The 20,546-nt window shown below is 40.5% G+C and overlaps 1 protein-coding gene across 1 annotated transcript in view; it reads left to right on the top strand.

Annotated features, from left to right (window-relative positions):
• znf407 (zinc finger protein 407) overlaps positions 1-20,546 on the top strand; it is a 115,313-nt gene that overhangs the window by 48,999 nt on the left and 45,768 nt on the right. The window contains exons 5-6 of the mRNA XM_033981046.2: positions 76-150; positions 20,159-20,325. Coding sequence (XP_033836937.1) covers positions 76-150; positions 20,159-20,325 — 242 coding nt within the window. The remainder of the gene's footprint in view (positions 1-75; positions 151-20,158; positions 20,326-20,546) is intronic.

Genomic DNA, 20,546 nt, shown 5'->3' with positions numbered 1-20,546 from the left:
GGATGATAGAAAGTGTACTTAAACAAAGAGTTTTCTATCATTTGATTAACCTTAGGACCTCTTTGTCTTTTACAGATGGGCCTTTGTGATGAAGAAACACCTGAGCACCCACATGCTGGGAAAACATGGAGTGGGACAGCGTAAGGAGAGGTATAGACACATGCTTTTAATGCGCACACATAAAAATAATATGAAATAAAACATCCCTGTTAGATTCCAGCTGGGATGTTTTATTTCATTCATTGCTTTGTAAAATAACTAATAATAATGTAAAATGCCTTGACAATAACTGACAGTTACAAATATTTAACAAAAAAACAAACCAAAAAAAAACACTTGTTACGCTTAAATTTGCCAACATGGTTCCAGGGCATTCTTTCTGTGGTATGAGGTGACAAAGCTACCCACAGGGCCCCATGGTTATACATTAAAACCTGAAGGTTAGCACTATTATGCATTTGCTAAAAAATTACAATTCATTTGAAATATCTAGTTATCTTGTTCAATATGAATCTAAATTTTATGTTTGCTGTTTCACTGTCAAACTCACTTCCAAAGATCTTAGAGATGCAGCTGGCAATTAAATTAAATCTTACAACCTAGATCTGGCTTTTGGAGCCTTCAAATCCAAAATTCCCACAAGTTAAGTAACAAATTAAATTTAATGCGCGATCCTCCTCCTCCCAAACCAGTTAAATGACTTTCACTCATTCTGTCTGCCTTGGTCTCTTGCTTACTTCTCCTTTCCTGTCAAACTTTATTTGGCTCCCTTCCTCATCTCACACTCGGCCTCCCTCCTGAATTAAGAATGAATGATGTGTATGAGCCTGTATGAGTGTGTGTGTTTGTGTGTATGTCTAATACCTCCCGCTTGGTCCTGTCCATCAGAAGCAGAGCAATGCTGTCAGTTTGTCAGGGTCTATGTGAACAAGAAAGATGTGGAGATGAAGTTGTGAGGCCTCCCTTCTGTTCTGACAAGCCAAAACCAGACGCTAAACACCTCTCAATCTGTCAAGTGAGCAGCTAAAATAGAAACAGACCTGCTTTTTCATTATACCACAACCACATTGATACTTTTGACAACATGTGATATTGGATTTGACAAGTGGCTTCAGATATTGATGCAAGTAGCCCAGCCAGATGCCTCTCCATCTCCCTGACAGTATAAACAATATTTCTATTGTCAGCTCCTTATCTGTATTCGATGGAGACAGTTCTTCACATCCTCACTTATTACATTTTATTTTGATCTGCATTTTTTGTTTCTATAAACTCTAGATGCAGCTTTCACATTATATTAATTTAGTGATCCACCAAGTGCCAGCAATGGTTCAAGTGGTTAGAGCACTCATCCACCAACCCAAAGGTTGGTGGTTCAAACCTTGCCAGTGCCTACTGCAAGGCACTTCATTCAACTTGCCTAGTTTGAATCTGGTTTGTGAGAAGAAAGAAATCCAGACACTTAACACACATTATTCACTGCACAGTATCAAAACACTGTATTTGTATATTGTATAACACTTTCATTTTATTAACTCATCTGTGAAGTATTCCCAAGTGGAACTCCATTTTTGTCTCCCAAAGACCCCTTTGTGCCAATAGCTTGTACATTATAACGCCACGACACAGCAAGGTCAGCAGGGACGTGCACACGTACACTTGGAGGGACTTGAATGAAGCTGTACTCTTTGTGTGTTACCTGATAGCATTGGGCTTGCCGAAATGACTCTAGTCACTCCACTCAGCCATAACGCATTATGTCACGCTTCATCATTACATCACTCATACTTTAAAAGTAATGCCACCTATATGAGAAACACTCCATTTTATTCACATACTTGCATGCTAACCATCACCAAAGAACAGCTATTTTCCTCTTGTATGCATCATTCACTTAAGCAGTACTTCGCACTTACACACACATCTAGACAGAGAGAGAGGGAGTGAGGGAGGACAGCCACAAGGTTTGTTCTATTTAAACCGCTAAAATACAATGTCATCATTTTCTGACAGTTCTGCAGACAGAATTTATCTCATCATTAATTAACCATCATATTTTCAACACAGAGTGGCTTAATTAGCACAAGGTCATTGGGGAGGGCTTATTAAGTGGAACAAATTTGGGCAGCAAGTGTAGGAGAGAGGAGGTAGAGGACACAAGGAAGGAATGAAGCTATAGAGAAAGCAATATGCACTGAGGAGGTTTGGTTCGGTCCCACAATGATCCTCCGATGATTGATAACTACACTGGTTTTGAAAGACCTGAAGACTGGGATTGTAGATAGAGAATTGTAGTATGTACTGTATGTAAGTGTGTATGGGGGTATCTGAACAGGCAACGTGGGACCAGTGAAGGGGGAGTTGGGGGGTGGGTTCTGAGGAGCGATGGGGGTTGCTGGGGGGAGCCAATTGCAAACATATGCTGGCTGGCAGGCAGCGGAGAGATGGATTGCAGTGGGACAGTGTCAGAGAGGCAGTTTCATCACCATCTCTACCACGGCCCCATTCACCTGGTATTTTTAGAACACGAGGGAGATCTGTTAGTCAAAAGAAGAGAGGAGGAGTGGTAAAGGGAGGAAGAGGCCTGACGAGCTGGAGGTACTTAGCCAAATCAGTCCCAAGTCAGTTCAGGTGAGGTCTGGATCTCAAAGGCATTCACACCAAAAGAGAGGAGCGTGGGTGTACAGGTTGACATGTTTTGGCCTTCTGAATATTTACTATTCTTATGCAATTTCAATTTTTTATTTATCTAGGCTTGGGACTGACTCAATGAATGACTTGTGGTATATTGCTTCTTACTGTTTGATCGTTCTATTTTCAGTAGTGTTGAAATAAAATTTTTGATGGTGGCATTTAAATTTAGTTATTTTTAGAGTAATACATATTCCATAAAATTCCTGTGCATTTTTATGATCATTAATTGTGTCGAAATCTAGGGAATTCTAATTGAATATATCGAAACAAAGAGCATTTATATACACCCTTTTATGTAAAATTGTAAGGAAAAGGGTCTCGCTGTCCTTCCACCGGGGGACAGCCACACTCACTATTCACTAATAAGTGACTAAGGCAGTCCCACTGGTCAGAAGTGACGCTAACTAAAAGGCTAACGCGTATTGTTGTAACCCCAGTGGGAGAGAGGAGGATGAGGATTCAGGGGGGAGGATGGGTGAGATGACAGGCGCTGACTCCCTGACAGGTTCTGGGTGAGAGAAAGAGAGAGGGAACTGCTCCAAAGTGACACAACTGGGTCTCTGTCTCAGTCACACCACCACCGTTCACTGCAGGCGTCGAGGGAGGAAGAGCGCCTTTGTCTGCCGCTATCTATCTGCTTTAGGGTTAGGTATGTAGGTACGTGGACACTTAACTCCCCAAATCTGACACAGTTGACTTTTTCATAGCCAAAGAACTTCAGGACATTGTCATAGTATGTTGTGTATGCTCAGCGTTCTTCCCTGCAACACTGTTTTTTTAGTGTACTACATCTTTTGACCTATATAACATGTTTTTATTTAACATTGAAGGATGACTTTGTATGTTTTGAAAACATTATAATTTTAATATGGAGATGGTAAAGGAGCCAAGTTTTCTCTATAGACGACAAAGCTGATATTGGGAAAAGTAGTTCAGGGGTAATGATTTCTTTTTTTTTTCTATTTATTTTCACCTCAATATCAAATTAATACTACAAATGTGACAGTATTTTAATGGATGACATTAAACACTCCCGGATCGTAATACAGAGAGGCACCAACATTGCTTGCACCAAATATAGTTTACTTAACTAAAATATCCATAACAAAAAAGTGGATTTTTAAAAAAAAATTATTTAACAAGACTTTTTCCCACACTTACTTCCACTTTCTCTTGAACGCAGGATTCTAAAGAGTTCTTTCTTGGCCCATGCTGGCACCTAAACCAACACTTCAAAAACAAGGAACTATATCGTTGGAAGTTTGATTGACAGCACTGACCTTGCCTCAATTGCTTGTAATTAGTGCTTTAAAAACAGGGCCCTGAAAGACAACTGACCTGTCTCGCGTAGCTGTTTTCTTTGGTAATTGTTGAAATGCCTCCCATTTTCACGCTTGTAATAATAAACTCCTTCAGCTAATACAGCCATCTTTTTTTTTTTAAATAAGAGTGCTGACAGGCTCAAAGAAAGATGTTTTTGTTTAAGTCGGAAAGCACATGATACAGGCATTGGGAGAAAAGAGGGTCAAGGTTTCTTTGGAGATTTGCCATTAATAAATCCTTTGGAATAGAAGGTCTATTAAATCAAATCTAATGTTTTTGTATTCATATATTGTTACTGTACATTCAAATGTTGTGTATTAGTTGATGTATGTCCCAGAAAAAGAGAAAAGACACAGTTGTAAAGTATAAAGCATGATCCAGAAATAGTTAAGATGATGCATGCAGCACAGGTGGGATGACTCACAAAGATGACAAGAATATTTTGAGCATCTGTGCATAGCAACATCACAGAGAAGTCTACAGAAGTAGGACTCAAATGCAAATCCTTATTACTAATATGTGTTCCTAAACCTCCCCAATAATGTGAATCATTGTATTCAGCAATTATTCCTGGCATTATGCGTGGTTCAGTTTTCATGTTATGAGGGGGTCAGTCCGTAGCAGTGCCTTGGCTAAGTGGGCATCTGGCTTTAGCGCAGCATGCCGAGCGGCGAGGCCATATTGGCTTGGCTCAGAGGGCTGGGGGAAACTAGGCAGCGGAAGAGCCCTGCCTGGAGCCAGCATGGTGGCAATATGGAGCAGAGATAGCAGGCCCAGGTCAAGCCACATGGAAAACCCCACACTGTGCAATGGGGCAGCACCATAACATAAAAAAAAAAACAAAACAACAACTACTGTGATTAAGGCTATGATAACAATATAACTGCCATTATTTGGGGTGTACTGTCTTTCAGCTACAAACCCACTCAATGTGCACATCACTGCCAGGAAAGGTTCTCCTAGCAGTGGAAACATAGATATAAAATAAATACACAATATTGCATCCAGAACTATGCATTGCTTAAGGCTAAATACTGGATAAGCTATTGTAATATAAAATCACCAGGATGATGTTCTTACTCTGCTAGGGTAAAGTATATTTTACTTTTTATCTTACTTTTTCTGTACTGTTATATTGAGCTGTTGAGTATTTTTTTTATACTCAAATTATATTTAAGATAATTACTCTTGATTTTTGACACTATTACAACATATGGCCTGCAGTTATAGTAATTTTATAATTGCAATATGTTAAACAGCTCATCTGTTCACTGTATATGAGTTAAGTGAGTGCAAGTGAGTTCTGTTATCAGCAGATAAAGGGTACATCAAGACAAGCCCCAATTCATTAGTATAATGCCTTACCCTTAATTATTAATATTGAATAGTCTCTTTAATCTTTCTCTCTCTTATCTCCACGTGTCAGCACTTTGTCTCCCTGGCTTGGTGTTGGGTGGTAAGGCCTCGTTTTCAGCCACCCAAGGGCAGCAGTCAATAACATGGCACGCTGCTAACACTGTAAATGTGAAAATAACCTTGCTTTGGTTTAGAGATATTGTAATATGCCCCTGTAATGATGAAATGCTTTACAAAAAACTTCAGCTCAACTTTTCCGATCGAAGTCCTGACCAAACACCAATGATCAGTGCTGGTGTAGTAATATCTTATCTGCAACATCAGCGTGTAGTTTTTATGTGTTTGCACTCATGAAATGCCTCAATTTCCCAGAGGTCTTTGCAGCTCTGCCCCACTGTAGTACTGGCATGGCCTCAGCGACCCTCAGTTCACCTCTGTGTTTTCTGCTGCCGCTTGTTTGAACAGCAGCCAGCGACGGACCATAGAGCGGGCTGTTTACCCTATTCAATATTTCATGGCGAATGAACACTTGCAGGATGAGGGATTGTGTTAATATTGCTGTTAAAATTAAGCGATAATTAAAATTTGTTAGTTTAAAAGCCATCGCAGTCTATAAAAGTTTGATTACTGGAAAATTAGGAGCATTACGTTTTTATGGGCTGGCCTGTGCTATCACTTGGGAGCGATTTTTATGCACTTGTCATGGGCATATGGCGCAGAAAATGTGTGCGTGTTTGTGGTTTAGTAGAAATGCATGTTGTTCGATGCTGACGCACATAAATGCTAACATCTTCACCCTTGTGTCCCATTCATCCTTAGTTGAAGGAATAAACTAACACAGCCTTGTAGCAGCAACTTTGATAAAATGCCAATTGATAAATCTGGCTACGCTTTTTTCCTAACACAAAGATCAGAGGTTGTTCACAGCTTTCCCTACTTAATATACAAGTCATCCGGTCAATGATCTCACATCAGCACTTCTATGCGTCTGTCCGGAGAATAAAGGCCCCTCTGGGTGGTTGAAATGTGGCCATTATTAGTCACAGGGTGCAGCGTTGTCCTATTGTATCTTATTACTAATATTAATGTTAGTTATTATCTTACAGCTCATAGCATAGTGGGCAGCCACACATCATGTCCAGTGTAACATGACCTTGACTTGTATAATCTGCCATGGTTGTTTTTCTTCACCTATAACAGCCTCTACCTTATCTTTTGAAGTTTTTTTTGGTTTTTGAGAATGATGTCACCTGCCTCTGAAATCCATGTGGCTTTACTCAAGTCGACAAGAATGGAAAGTGTGCAGCGCTCACCTTCATATTCATTTCACATCACGTGGCACAGAAGCAGCGCAGCACAGTGGCACACTTGAGCAGCAAACTGTTGACAGTAGTTAGACATTATGCACAGTGGGACCAGGGGAAACTGGGCCTTTGCCAGACTGTTTTTCTTCTCTATTGAAACATCAGACTGTCATGGCTGGAATGGATGTTGCCAGGCATCACTAATGAACCAATTAATCAATGAATTAGCTGAGCAGCGATTAAATAAATGTGCAGTGGACGACCGAGCGGCAGGCGAGCATATATCCTGGGAAGGTGATTAACACACGGAACAGGCAGCCATCAACAAGGAACCATTAAGTCCCTAAGTAAGGCAACTTCCTGAACTTTTTCTCTTTTCTGCTAAATATAGAAAAGCTATTGTGTTCCTTTTGGCCCGTGATGGATTGTTATAATTCTCCATTTGGGTAAATGACTGTGACAATTTATAGTGACATGTTTAAAAGACTGCACTTCACCGTGTTTATAGATTTTATATCTTTGTTTGTTGGCAACACAGTGAGAAACACACACATAGATCTATTATACAGTATAATAATTTTATAAAAGCTGCTGTTTAATTTTATAGCCAACACAAAGACTACTACATAGTTTAAACATTCTTTCTTGCAAAAGCTGTTACATAACTCAAAATACTAATTTGTTAGGCTATTTGCATTTTTACAGTATAGATTTAAAAGATGTGACTAACTTTATTAAAGCGTATCAGGATTTGATTTGACTAATCAGCTAAGTCTTCCAGGCAATAAAAGATCAGAAATCTGTGACAAATTCCATCAGAAATCCCTGTAGCCCCCGGCAGACCAAGCTAACAAAGTAGAACTGAGATGGTGGATTACCCTCAGCACAACAACAAAGAAAAGATAAACCACATAAACACATTTTTCTGGGTAGAAACATTTCTTCTATTGACTCATTGAAAATGTATGTCAAATATTATACATAAAACACAAAGCATATAATTGAATGAATAACATTCAGTTATTTGCCCAAGAGCAGAAAAGTGGAAGTATTAGGTGAATTACAAACAGTCTCAGTAGGTTGAGTAGGATCTCTGTATACAATGAAATGATCTATATATACAATAGTCTACATGTACTAACCCAATCCCTTTGTGGAAGAAAGCTATCCTTGACTTTGAGCACATATTTCTAGTTATCTAAAATTATGGGCATTATAATGTTACTGGAAACACCTCTTAACGTAAGGCATACACCCAGAGATTCAGATATGATGTACAGTATGTTCTCATGCTCTGAGTCTGCTGCTCTGCCTGTGTGGGCGATCGGAGAGTGTGATGTGAGGAAACTAGAACCATCATTTAGTCCAGACAATTCACTGCAGCTTCTCAGGCCCAAGGACAACACAGTTAACATCAGTTTGGGGAGGCCCTACACCCTGGCAAGGACATCCAACAAGTCATACACTTTTATTTAAACTTACATTTAAATACCAAAATACACACAATCCATTGTAATCAAAACTTTTGATAAGAGTTACAGTTGTACTTCTGGAATATAATCATTTACAACCACTGCTGCTCTGACTGCATCCAATTCTAACTGGTCAAATGAGTTCACAGCCACCTATTGGGATCTTGAACGTGGCCTTTATTTGACAGGGGGAAAACCAACTTGTGTTCCTTTGTACAGCCTCCAACAGGCACTGCTATTTTTCATAATTTGGAAAAAGAAGACTTAAAATGCAGTCTTTATATGTGCCTGTGTGAGCAATGTACTGATTAGAATTAGCTTCCTATTAGCCATTGGTCATACATACATCACATCATTTCAAAGCATATTGTCCCCGACCTGGCTGATGTAAAGCGGTGGTGGATGTGTGCAGGGCGTGGGAGGCCTGCCTGATTATGAGACATCCTCCGGAAGAGCGCTGGACTTGTTTCCTCCATTACTTAGAAAAGGAAAAAAGAGGCCTTTTCACTATTGAGACTGTCACTCTCAATTTGGCCTAACGGTAAGCATGCACAAGGTCTCCTGGATATTCACCATCCTCCCCACCTGCCCCCCACCCGCACATTCGACCCTCCCCCTCCTCCCCTGCAGCGGATCGCCGTGGTGACAGTTTGATTAGATCATCAATCGTGGCCGTTAACAGTGGTTTTCCTGAGCACCTGGACCGGCAGGTCACAGCTGGCTCTGAGCTACCGCTGTCCCCCTGACCCAGAGCTGTGCACGTGTCTGTCTGTGTGTGCTCTGTGAGTGCAAGCAGAGAACATACAATGCACCAGATTGTCCTTTTTGTCATATTCTGTTTTTTATTAGTATTAGTATTTTCCTTTGCTTTAAATATTTTCTGTCCACAGCTGAAAGTCACCGTTAAAATAAGACTTAAGACAAAAACTGGTCGGAGCATAAAAGTAACCCCATAACACAGTTAGCCATGCTCTTATATGAATTGCCAATGCTCTTTTGCCACCTAAATACTTGTGATATCTTTCCTGAGTGGCCCCACACTCACACAGATGTTGCACACTGTAGTTAGGAGCCAGTGTTGCTTACAAACACAATAATAAATTCACCTGCTTTCCTGCGTTGTCTCCTCCGCTCGTATCAGCTGCTTCCGCCGTTCTGGTAAAGCTGTTAAATTTATGGGCTAACAATAATGGGACAAAGTGTGTGTCTCATTGTGATTCCTCAGGTATTCTATGATTAAATAAACATCCCCAGTCTTTTCATAAAGCTTGTTTATGGCAGCGTGGCACCATATGCTACTGCTACACCGCTACCACGCACCCATCCCTGCCTCCCTCTCTCTCTTCTCTGTTTCTTTCTATTTAATTCAATGGTGCTTTTTCTTTGTCGGCTTGTTTCTCTACACTGCCCTACACTTGCTCTTCCAGATGCGGGCTAGTCATTACTTTGTGGCGGAGTCGTGGAGGAGAAGCTAAAGTTGTGAATTAACATGTAGAAGCCATTATGGAGTGATGATGATCTCCATCTGCATCGTTCATAGGTGCTACTTAGTGAGGTGTCTGCGCTGTAATGGCACAGCAGTAACTGTAGAAAGGTGTTTCTGACTGCAGGGTCTGGAGGAGTACTGCTCTCCGTTTGCAGAAGAAATATGAGGTGTTTAATAGACTCCAATAAGTATTTGGGAGGAGTTTAGTTGTTTTGGGCGGAGTCAGAAGTACTTTGTTTTGTGCTGTGTTGTAATAATAGAATGAATCTCCTCTACATCATCAAACATTCAGCACTAAGAATGTATGTGTTTACAATATACAACAAATAAAACATGAAATATACATACTTTAAGCAATAATTTTATTTTTACATTTCATATGATACTTGTGATTTGTTGTATTTTTCATGAACTAAACTTTTTCTTTATTAGCAGTATTTAATTAAATTACGGAAGGTTTAACTTTTTACTCTACTCTGACAGAAATGCATTATTGCATTATTTATATGAGAAAATATGAATAAAGACAGTTGGCTATAGTTGAAGAAAAGCATAATTGTACATTTTAAATTGGATCTAATGGACATATATGAGGAGTTGTGATGTTTTGTCCCTGTCAAAGCCCAGTTCTCCACTCCTATGCGGCTGTGACAGTTTTGACTATGCAAACATAAACAAAGCAGAGGAAGTTGAGAATGGTAATTAATTCTCTGATGGAGCCTCTGCCTGTGTGTATATGTGACTCCCTGGATAGACAGAGGGGACTGAAAAAAACACTGCTACAAAGCACAAAGTCAGAAAAGCAATTAACTTCTCCAGCCGGGACATGGCAGTAAATACACGTGGATGCACATTATATTGTCCTGCTCGGGTTCACTACAGACAAGTCAAGTGAGTTTACTTTTGTTAAGATTATTAATGGCCGTTTTACGTTAACCTCATCTTGCTAATACACTCCACAATGGCCCATATCACCTGCAGTCCCCTGTCCAGCCAACAGCCGCTACGCCAATGTCCCTCCACCAATGACCAAGATTAATGAAACCTCCGCCGATTTTAATTAGCATGGCCGCAGTCATCAATTACGTCTGCCCCACCCCAAATACAAATATTGTTATATTTGGGGGTAAAAAATTCTTGATTTATTTCATTGTAGTGGCCAGAGGAGTGAGATGAATGGCCTCCCATCATGGTCATTTGCAGGGATGAGGAGGAGGAGAGATGCAGAGGGAGGGGTGAGGGGGTAATAAGATCACAAGAGGGGGTGGTGTTGCACATAGTACAGTGTACAACAGCAGTAGCATAGACGGGACAGGCCAAGGGAGGTCTACAGGGACTAGGGCCAGACTGGGGTTTATATCGTCCCAGCGCTGGGACATGACTCTAGCAACTTAATTAGACTTTCCTTGAACCCAGAGCAGTGGCCTTACAGTCCATTTGAGGGGCAGGTACTGGGTTATTGGGTACTTTTACTTTACTATCACAAGCTGCTAGGTTTTATTATGTAAATCTATATTTTGGTACAGTTTCATCTCAAAATATTGTGGAAAGTGAAATGTTTTTTTCTGTGTTAAATGATTCCATTGTGGATGAGTGCAATGCCAAATGCAAAAGAAATACTTTATTATGTTCTTATATAATGCACAGCTTTATCTGATGAGTGATGCTCTGATGGTCTTTTTGCACCATTTGAAAACACTTTGCTCATTGTTCCTCAGACACATTATAAAAAATATGCAAAATGAAAATGGTAAAAAAAAAAAAAAATGTTTATAAACATTTATCTTAGGTTGACGTCATTAACATAATCCCAGGTTGATTTGTACATTTCCACTTCATATATTTTACATTCACCTGCATCAGGCAAAAATAATACTGATCAATTAACCTGATGTAATGATAGGACTAAAATGATTTGTCACATTTTTGTCATCTTGCTGGATTTTTAATAGCCAATTTATATAATTCTGAACAATGAGCAAAGTGTGTTAGAAGTTGAGAATAAATGGCTCCCAGAGACAGAGCATCATTCATTAGATAAAGCTGTGCATTAAACAAGAACATTTAATAAAGTACATTGCATTTGCATTTAACTCTACACTCATCGTCCTCATTTACATTTATCATGCAGGGTTTGTCTCTTAATGTGTCCCATACAGTCACAGCAAATGTACTACTACTATTACCCTCTGTCTCTATCAGATTCTGTTGTTCTAGTTGTCTTGACTTGCATCCTCAACTTGCTATACTGGTTTTGTCCCTTCCTAAAATGAAATAAAAATAAATAAACCAAGCAGCTAAACCGGGAATTAAATCTCTGAAATCTAAACTAAACATTTCAATATTTCTAAGCCACAAATAAACAGTGGCCAAACCATCTGCATTGGCTGTGATGTAGAGCTGAAACCTAACCCTTACCCCTAATAATAGCAGGATTAAAACATGAAAATCTCTGAACTAAATCAAGATTGACTCTTCACTTCCAAGAACAGAACCTTGCATACAGCCAGATGTGTCGGTATCACAGCTAAAGAACCACTCGTCTAGACTGAAATTACTTACATAGGATTCCTTTGTAAGCCAAGATATGTAAAAGCATATATTTAAAAGGGAGTCGTAGTAGGTTTCTGCATTTCATCACACTGGCTAATATAGGAGCAGGATGACTTACAATAATAATCCTATCCGCTGCTTTATAACTTTAAGATGTGCTCATATTTGTGGTTGGGGAGTTTGCGGCAAGCCACCAGCCGACCACACACACATACCGTACACACTATATATATATGAACAAATTTTATACTGCCACGCCATCCCCTGCCCACTGACTCTGGAGGAAAAGGGTGGGAAAGATCTTGAATATTTTATGAAGCTCAGGAACCCCACCTCTGTCTTCTCCCCACTGTCCAGCAACACACGAGCACGCGAGCGCACACCAGCCGCGCAAAACAGAAATAATGTTTTAAATGCAATCATTGTCAGGCCCAAACAATGTCATTTATCAAGGGAGCGTTTGGGACTGTATAATAAGTTTCACATTATTAATACAATTTTTCATCCTCTGTCAAGCCTATCTGATTTATGGCACGCGTGTGATCTAAGGTGATCATTGAATTACAATTCCAGTAATAAGAGGGAGAATGGACCTGGTCTTTTACTTGGTGCCCACTCAAGCGCACACACACACACGCACACAAATCTACACACACACCAAGCCCCCCCCCCATAAGCACTCTGCACTTGCAACGCATTGCAATTATATACAGCTATGATCGCAGTGGAATAACTTTGCACTGTACAGCAAAAAAAATTATATTTGAAGCTAAACAAGCATGTTCCTAATTGGAGTAAGGGTGCTGGGATAGGACAAAAAGAGGTGGAAAAAAAGCGAATGAACAAAGGCCTATAGGTAATTAGATAAGGGACAAAGCTCATTATGCTAAAATGATATTGGGGACCAGAGAGTAAATATGTGTGGCTTGTTAGGGAGCGTGGTAATGGGACAGGGGTGCCTTGTCGTTACCAGGACTAGTGATTTACAACCAGATGATCGTTGATGTATAGACTGTACTGTTTATTAAGTAGCTATGGTTACGCTCGCTAGTTCTAGTGTCTAATCAAAATCCTTATCCACACAGTCGTGACCAGAAAAGTATGAGAAGAAAACTGTAATGTTGGTGGAAGCTCCTCCAGCACACAGCGCACAAAATATTGCCGCAGTTATTTGTGGTACTGAAAAACACATGTAACAATCTACAGCAGCAAATGTCTAAATTCAATTGTGATAATTAGATAATAAAGACGGACTCGGATCATAATATTTGGATCTTGTTTGAACAAGTTGCACTATTAGCAGTCGGCGGTGCCTTATCAGATTATTTGGCTGTTGAGGCCCCGGTGATGGGTGTCATACATCATCGTGTTTGATTTGTGTTAGGAGCCATTTTGGAGAAGATGTTAATTGGATTGTGGAAGTGCCGCTCGGTTAAAAATGGTAAACACTGGAGCAGACTTGTCCCCCAAATGTCTGAGCCCCACAGGCTTTAAAATATGCCCGCTCTTCTCAGGATCACCACAATTTATGACACTTTTTTTCTGTGTTCTTAAAAGATAATTAGGTTTATCATCCAGTTTTTCCTGCCGGCCCCTCCTTTTCTTCCCATTTGTGTACCTGAGAGCATACAATCGCTGCATAAAAACATAAATATTTCTGCAGCGCAGCAGAGCTGGCAGGTGAGCCTAATGAAATTCTAGGAGTGTAATTTGATTTACGAGGTGCTAATGCGGCCTGATATTAGAGAGAAAAAGCTCTGATATGGCTGCCTTGTGCTGCATTTAAGGCCCATCAGAAGCCTGATAAAGAGCATCCTGGCCTCAGCACTGCGGCTGAGTTATTGTTGCAGATATTCATATTGATAGTAATTCTTCCCGACGCAATTTAGTCCTGGCAATATATAAATATGGAGATAATAGTTAATTTTAGTTGCTGCCCAGATTGCCACGCTTTAAATTCCAGAGAACAAAAAGTTGAGCTCTAAAGCATGTGGACACATTATAAAGTGCAGTAAAAGAGATAGGTGCTGATGGGAACATGCCCTTGACCGAGCTACGTCACACAAATCAGATCTCCAGAACTTTCGCCACTGATCATTTTAACTGGAATCTTTAGGGACTCTTGATTTGCTGATGTCTCTTAAAACATTTTGCGTAATGGGACGACTAGTGTAAGAGCTATTAAGATTTTAAATCAACTGAATAGAAAAACAGCACTAGCAGGCTGAGCAAATGCTGCAGATTGGAACCATTGTGTGGAGTGGTCATATTGTTCTATGCACAAAGTTCTGTTAATTTATTGCTGTTTAATTCACTTATTCATTAGATGTGAGCACCTTGCTGAGTTTGTTGTCCTATTGTCTGTGAGTGTGTCTGTTTGTATTAACAGTAAGCACACGTTGGGTGTGTGTTTGGGTCTGCTGAGCTATGGCTCATAATAAAAGCGGGCAATAACAGGGCCACCACAGAGGGACGTGCCCTCACTGCTCCCCGGCGCCCCCTCTCCTGCAGCGCACCTCCTCTTGCCTTCATCCCACCCCCAGAGTTATGGGCTGAATAACAGCGCAACAATATTAAGATAACATTTCCTGATTGTTTGTCAGGCAGGAGGCTCCTTCACCCCGCTTTCATCACGTCCACCGTGTTCATTAAATTGACAATTTGTATTTGCCCTACAGCAGGATAAACAGCAGCTTATCTGATGGGCCTGCTCTTTTATTATTTATTTCATTATCCTTTTTTCTCCTCCTCCTCTCGGGATTGAAGGTAAACATACATCAGCAGCAACATCTCAGTTGTGTCTTGATACTGCAGTCATAACCAGCGCAGTGCTCTCTGAGGATCCCAGTCCTGTGTACATGGTGTGGCCTCTTCAGGATGCTTTACACATTGTATGACAGCAGTAGCCCTTACTATATCACTACTCATTACACTGACTTTTAATGTCCCTCTTCACATTTATTTTGGTTCACTCCTGAGAATTTGCATTTGCATCAGTTTTTTTTCCATTCTGTTGCACCAAATTTGAGCTTATTGTTGTAAATGACTCCTGCAGCCTCAGTCCGTGTTCTCTCCTGTGCTAAAGCACTTTTTCTAGGGAGAGTGAGCAATGATGTTGCCTGGTTCGATATCTTAGTCCAGGAACGAGCCTGTCGTCGGTCGACATTGTGCACAGAAACGAAAAATAACGAAGCCAGTTCCCTTATTTAGGAAACAGTTGTCCCAGAAATTTAATCTTTTTCCCATTTTTTATCCAACACCCTCAACTTAATCAGGTTTCAATTGACTGCCATTGAAGGAAGAGCCTCTCCTTAGACACATATATAGGTCCAAAGGCAGTCAGACAGCATTTAAGGCTTACTCAGTCTTTCTCCCAATATGTTGGAGAGCTCAGGGCCAAATGATTTAATCTTCATTCAGCTAATTTAGTCTAGATTTAAGCTGCTGTGTTGTCGAAGTGCAGAGTGATGGAGTCTGAAAACAGGATGAGAAGGGCAAACGGAAGGAAGGGAGTGAGGGAGAGATATAGAAATAGCGGAGGAAAGCAGAGGGGAGGGGTCTGATGATGATGATCCATCCTGACCCTAGTGAATGCTGTCATGTTCCTCCCTCTAGGTAATCTCTCTCACTCACTCGCTATTTTGCATGTGAAAATGCTCTCCTGACAGTTGCATATCAGATAAATTTTCCCTCCCCCCTCCCTTCCTCTTCGCCAAATAAACAACAGTCTTCACTTTGAAGTTGTCTGTTTGTGTCAGTTTGGCTGCAGGCGTCAGTTGGCCGCACTCTTTTCTCTCGTTCTGTCTTTGTGCTGCAGCGTGAGAGCATGCACACATTATTTCTCCTCAGTGACTGGCCAGCACAATATGAGTAACCAGGGCAGGAGTCGTCAGCTGCCAGATAGGCCAGAGCCATTCATTCTATCAATTAAACAGCCCCATGTGTCTAGCTTAGAGTGATGTTCTGCTGTGGTGTGAGCCAGAGGAAAAAATGTGGCTTTAAGCTTCATTGTCAAAATGGCTTCATAAAATCAGTTCATATAAGAGTCACTTTAGCTTCTGTTAAACACAGTTGACAGTTTAGAATTGCAATTTGAGTTTGTGCAATCAAATCGCAAAGGCTGCCATTGTTTGTCCTCTGACAAGAACAAAATACCCTCTATTTATAGATAAATCTTGTTTTATCTGTAGTTTAGACTGCAAACATGTTCTGAAATTCTTGGGATTCTTGCATTAGTTTAGCAGTTCATATTTCAGTCTTCTCTCAAATGTTAATGCTCCTGGAGTTGTTTACTATGTGCTCTCACACATATATTACAAATCTTATTACACATTCAGTTATAACTATTTATGCTGCCCTATTCTCAGATACATTCTATTTTGTATTTTTTAGTTACTAACCTGATGTTTCGCTTACCTTCAAAGAATGCCATCATAAACCTTTGCTACATAGAAATCTCTAACTAAACCACAATCCTACTCTCATCACCTCCCCACTTGGGGGTGGTAGTGAGTCCTTGCTAATAATTTGGGTCATTTCCCTGCCTTCTTTCCTCTGTACATGTATTCTTTATTCCCAATTAAATCCTGACCAACCCATGATGATGTGACAGTCGCCCCGTACACAGGGCTGGTGGCGGGCTCACAGCGCTATATAGATATGGTAATGAGTGACAGTATAGACACAGATCATGCAGCGCTCACAACGTACAGGCAACAGTTCCACCTGGGCCTTGGAATAAATCTTCACACAGTGTCAATCACGTCACCTCAGCCTCATGATCAGAGGAAGCAGGGTGAAAGGGAGTGAGAGGAGAACAGGACGTAATGACTGACAGGGAATATTTATGATCAACGAGTTCTCTTGAGTGAATGAAAGATGGGAACCTCTGAACCAACTCCTCCTAATTAAATGGCTTTGGGATTTTAGATTTAGTGGCATAAGACACTACAAATTATGGTGTCCAAGCAAGACCATAATCCTCTCAGTGGATTCATTGCTAGGAGGTAGAAAATATATATGTACACAAATTGCAAGTAATCAGGATGTGATGATGAATTAATTTGCTTGTAAAAGGCAATGCTTAATGGTAAAGTACATCTAAGTCATGTCTAAATTGATGTGTATATGGTTGCCCTCACTATAAGGTTGTTCTTGTTTTCTTATTAAACAAAAAGAATGAAAAGGAGCAGAGTTAAGTTGCCTTATGTTATAGTTTACAGCCTTGATTAATAACAGATATAAAATCATGAAGATAACTGATGATTTGACATACATTTACATTGAATAGCTTAATTTAAATTGACCTCTAAATGCAGTCATTAATCTTAGCCAAAAAGACATCTGTTTGTCTCTTTATGCCCGACAATTCTCTAAATTCAATGACATCTATAGTTAAAGATTTGGAACTTGCACTACTCCAAGGACTGTTTGTTGCTCTCACAGTAATGTATTGTTGTGTCTCTGTTGATGTTAATTACATTATGTAGCAGCAATTATAGACCGTAATTTCCTCAAAGCGTCTTCTCTCGCTAACATAAGCAAACATGCGCAGACATTCACTCAGCTCCCTTCCCTCTCCAGCTCTGGTTTCCCCTCTTCCCGTACCTCCTACCTCTGGCGTGTTTTGCATGGTGCCTGGCTGTTTAGAGGCTGTATGCATATGTATGGGCGAGACGGTGGATCGTGACGGGATCTGACACGTGGGGACAAGATCAAAGCGCTCCATCTGATCCCATAAAAACAGACGCAAACCCTCCTCTCATCCTTACAAAACCCCCACTGATAGTCAACTCTGCCAGCCCCGACTCCTCCATCTTCTCTCCTCTTCTCTCTGTGCCTTCCTCCGGTTCTCGCTCATCCTTGTGTGCAGTGTGCCCACGTCAAGGCCTGGCCCGCCTGCCTGCCTGTGCGATTACGCCCCGTGATAAACAATGGCCCGTTTAGCTCATAAAGCAGGAGTGTTGTGCATAATGCTTACAATAAAAGATAGCATCTCTTCACTCATCTTATTTACCTCTCCCATGGTGGCACAAGCGACGAACGCTTCTATAAATACCATAGGGAAGGAAGAGGGAACAGGGGAAGAGGAGAATAGATGATGATGTACACTTGTTAGTCAAGTAATGTTCAAATAAAAGCCACTGTGTGTAGCATTTTGTTCTGGACTGCTTGAAAAAATAGGAGCTTGAGTTTAGTTTTAATGGCGTCGAACTATATTCTGTACATATTTTGCATGAAACATATGAAACATACATTTTACCCAGTCAGAGAGAGTCAACAAAACAGCTCAAACTTTGTGACTATCACTCAGACATCATGTTGGCTTGTCCTGCCAAACAGTTTATGCACACTGCTGTTATGTCCTTTGGGATTACACTCAAAGTTGACCTAGCCAATGGCGATTTTAAGATGCTGAATACTAAATTTTGCGTTCATTTGAAAGTATTAGTAGTGATCCAGCAGCTTATCGGGTTTTTCCATTTTTACATTGTTTTTGCTAGTGTATCTCTATGGATGTTTGGCATGTCTTGCCATAAACCTTTTTTTTGGTGTTTGATCCTGACCTCTAGAGCCTCTGCATTATCAAGATGACTATATAAACCTGCATAAACAATATGAAAAGCAAGTCTACATTATTTTCCCATGTGTTATTTCTTTACATTAAATAATGTTTTATGGTTTATATTACACATATTGATAGTGTAGTGACAATATACTATGCAGACTGGCGCCCAAAGGCAAAGCAAACCCATCCTTTCTCCAAAGTTTGTTCCTCTAAACTACAACATGCATATTACATTCAGATTTATCTAGATTGATACGAAAGCCAGGACACATTTTCTTTGCTATCTCTCCTCTGTCCACCTCCCCATCTTAATTCCCTGCTTTGGTCCCTCTCCCTCTCCTCCACCCCCTTCCTGCAGTAAGGAAGATGTATGAGTTTGAATTATTGATTCAGACACATGCTACATGCTGCTTGGAGTCATTATTTGTTCAGGTGAGTGTCATGCTGCTCACTATGAAACAGATACCGTGGGGATTAAGCGACACAATCAGGACTTAAAGACAGCCGCCCTCCCTAAAATAACATGGCCCGCACCACAAGACAAATGCTCCCAAAAACACCACTTCATTTGTTTATGACTCGCACATTAGTCATTCAGTGCCTAAATTATAGCGCAGGGCTAAAGATTAATTCAAGCACAGGCTCTTTATTGTTTTAACTTGTACGTGTTTCTTGAAGCCTAATAACACAGCAGATGAATATAGGTGCAAACATCCTACACAGAGATATAAAAAAACTCCAGCTTTTGTCAGCTTGTAGGCGTCAGCATGAACAACAGATGTCCAAAGTCAACATAAAGACAAAATGCCATGCATATTCACATTTTTGTTCTCGTTTGCAAAGATGCTTTTTGGAATTGCATATCAAAAACACTTAAATAAACAATGTCTCTTGAATCCTCAAAGAAAATGGTGCAGAACAGTTTCGTATAAATTCTAGGAGAGAGGAAGACCTTAAATAAGAGCTTTAGGATGGTAGCAGTGGCTACAATGTTGCTAACTGTTCATTTAGCCTTGCTAAGTGGTCAGGGACGCTGGACAGGTGAACTCTATTCTCCCACTGGCCCGCGGCATGTGTATACTTGTGTGTGTGGAGTGTAACAGAATTTCTCCAGTCCTCTGGGCCCTGGTGCAAAGCGTAGAATAAATGGTGGAGGTGGCAGGCCAGGACAGAAAAATCAATGCCTGCTTATACAGACATGACACACCAGCAGCAAACTGCCCACTGTGTGTGTTGTGTGTCTATGTACAGCGCACCATCATAAGATCAGGGCTATACCACCACTGGGCAGCCACCATTTCCTTTTTCAAAGGTTACGCTTTGAAGCATTTTAAGTCAGCTTTGGGATCAGTAAATAACGTGTTGTTTTTTTTTTCTCCTCTTGTCTCTTCCCCTGCCGCAGGAAGTTTGAATGTGAGTTGTGTGAGCGCTCCTTTAGTGAGAAATGGGCCCTGAACAACCACATGAAACTGCACAATGGGGAGAAGCCGTACAAGTGTGCCTGGCCTTCCTGTCACTACGCCTTCCTCACCCTGTCCGCCATGAAGGACCACTACAGGACGCACACAGGTGAGACCAGCCACAGGATGAGCCTCAACAAATACTGTCTGACCCTTATCAGGGCCTAACAAACAAACTATGCAATAACTATTGTTGTAATGTCAGCAGACTGAATATTCATATTGAATTGAAATCATTATTAAATTGTTCTGTCTAATAAAGTTGCAGTTTAGTTTTGGATAGCTCTTTATCTAGTCTTTATTCACATTCATATTTGAATAGAGTAAATT

Source organism: Periophthalmus magnuspinnatus, chromosome 16 (assembly GCF_009829125.3).
Source record: "Periophthalmus magnuspinnatus isolate fPerMag1 chromosome 16, fPerMag1.2.pri, whole genome shotgun sequence".
NCBI lineage: Eukaryota > Metazoa > Chordata > Actinopteri > Gobiiformes > Gobiidae > Periophthalmus > Periophthalmus magnuspinnatus.
Note: the sequence above shows the minus strand (reverse complement) of the source record. Positions and strands in the feature narration are given on the sequence as shown.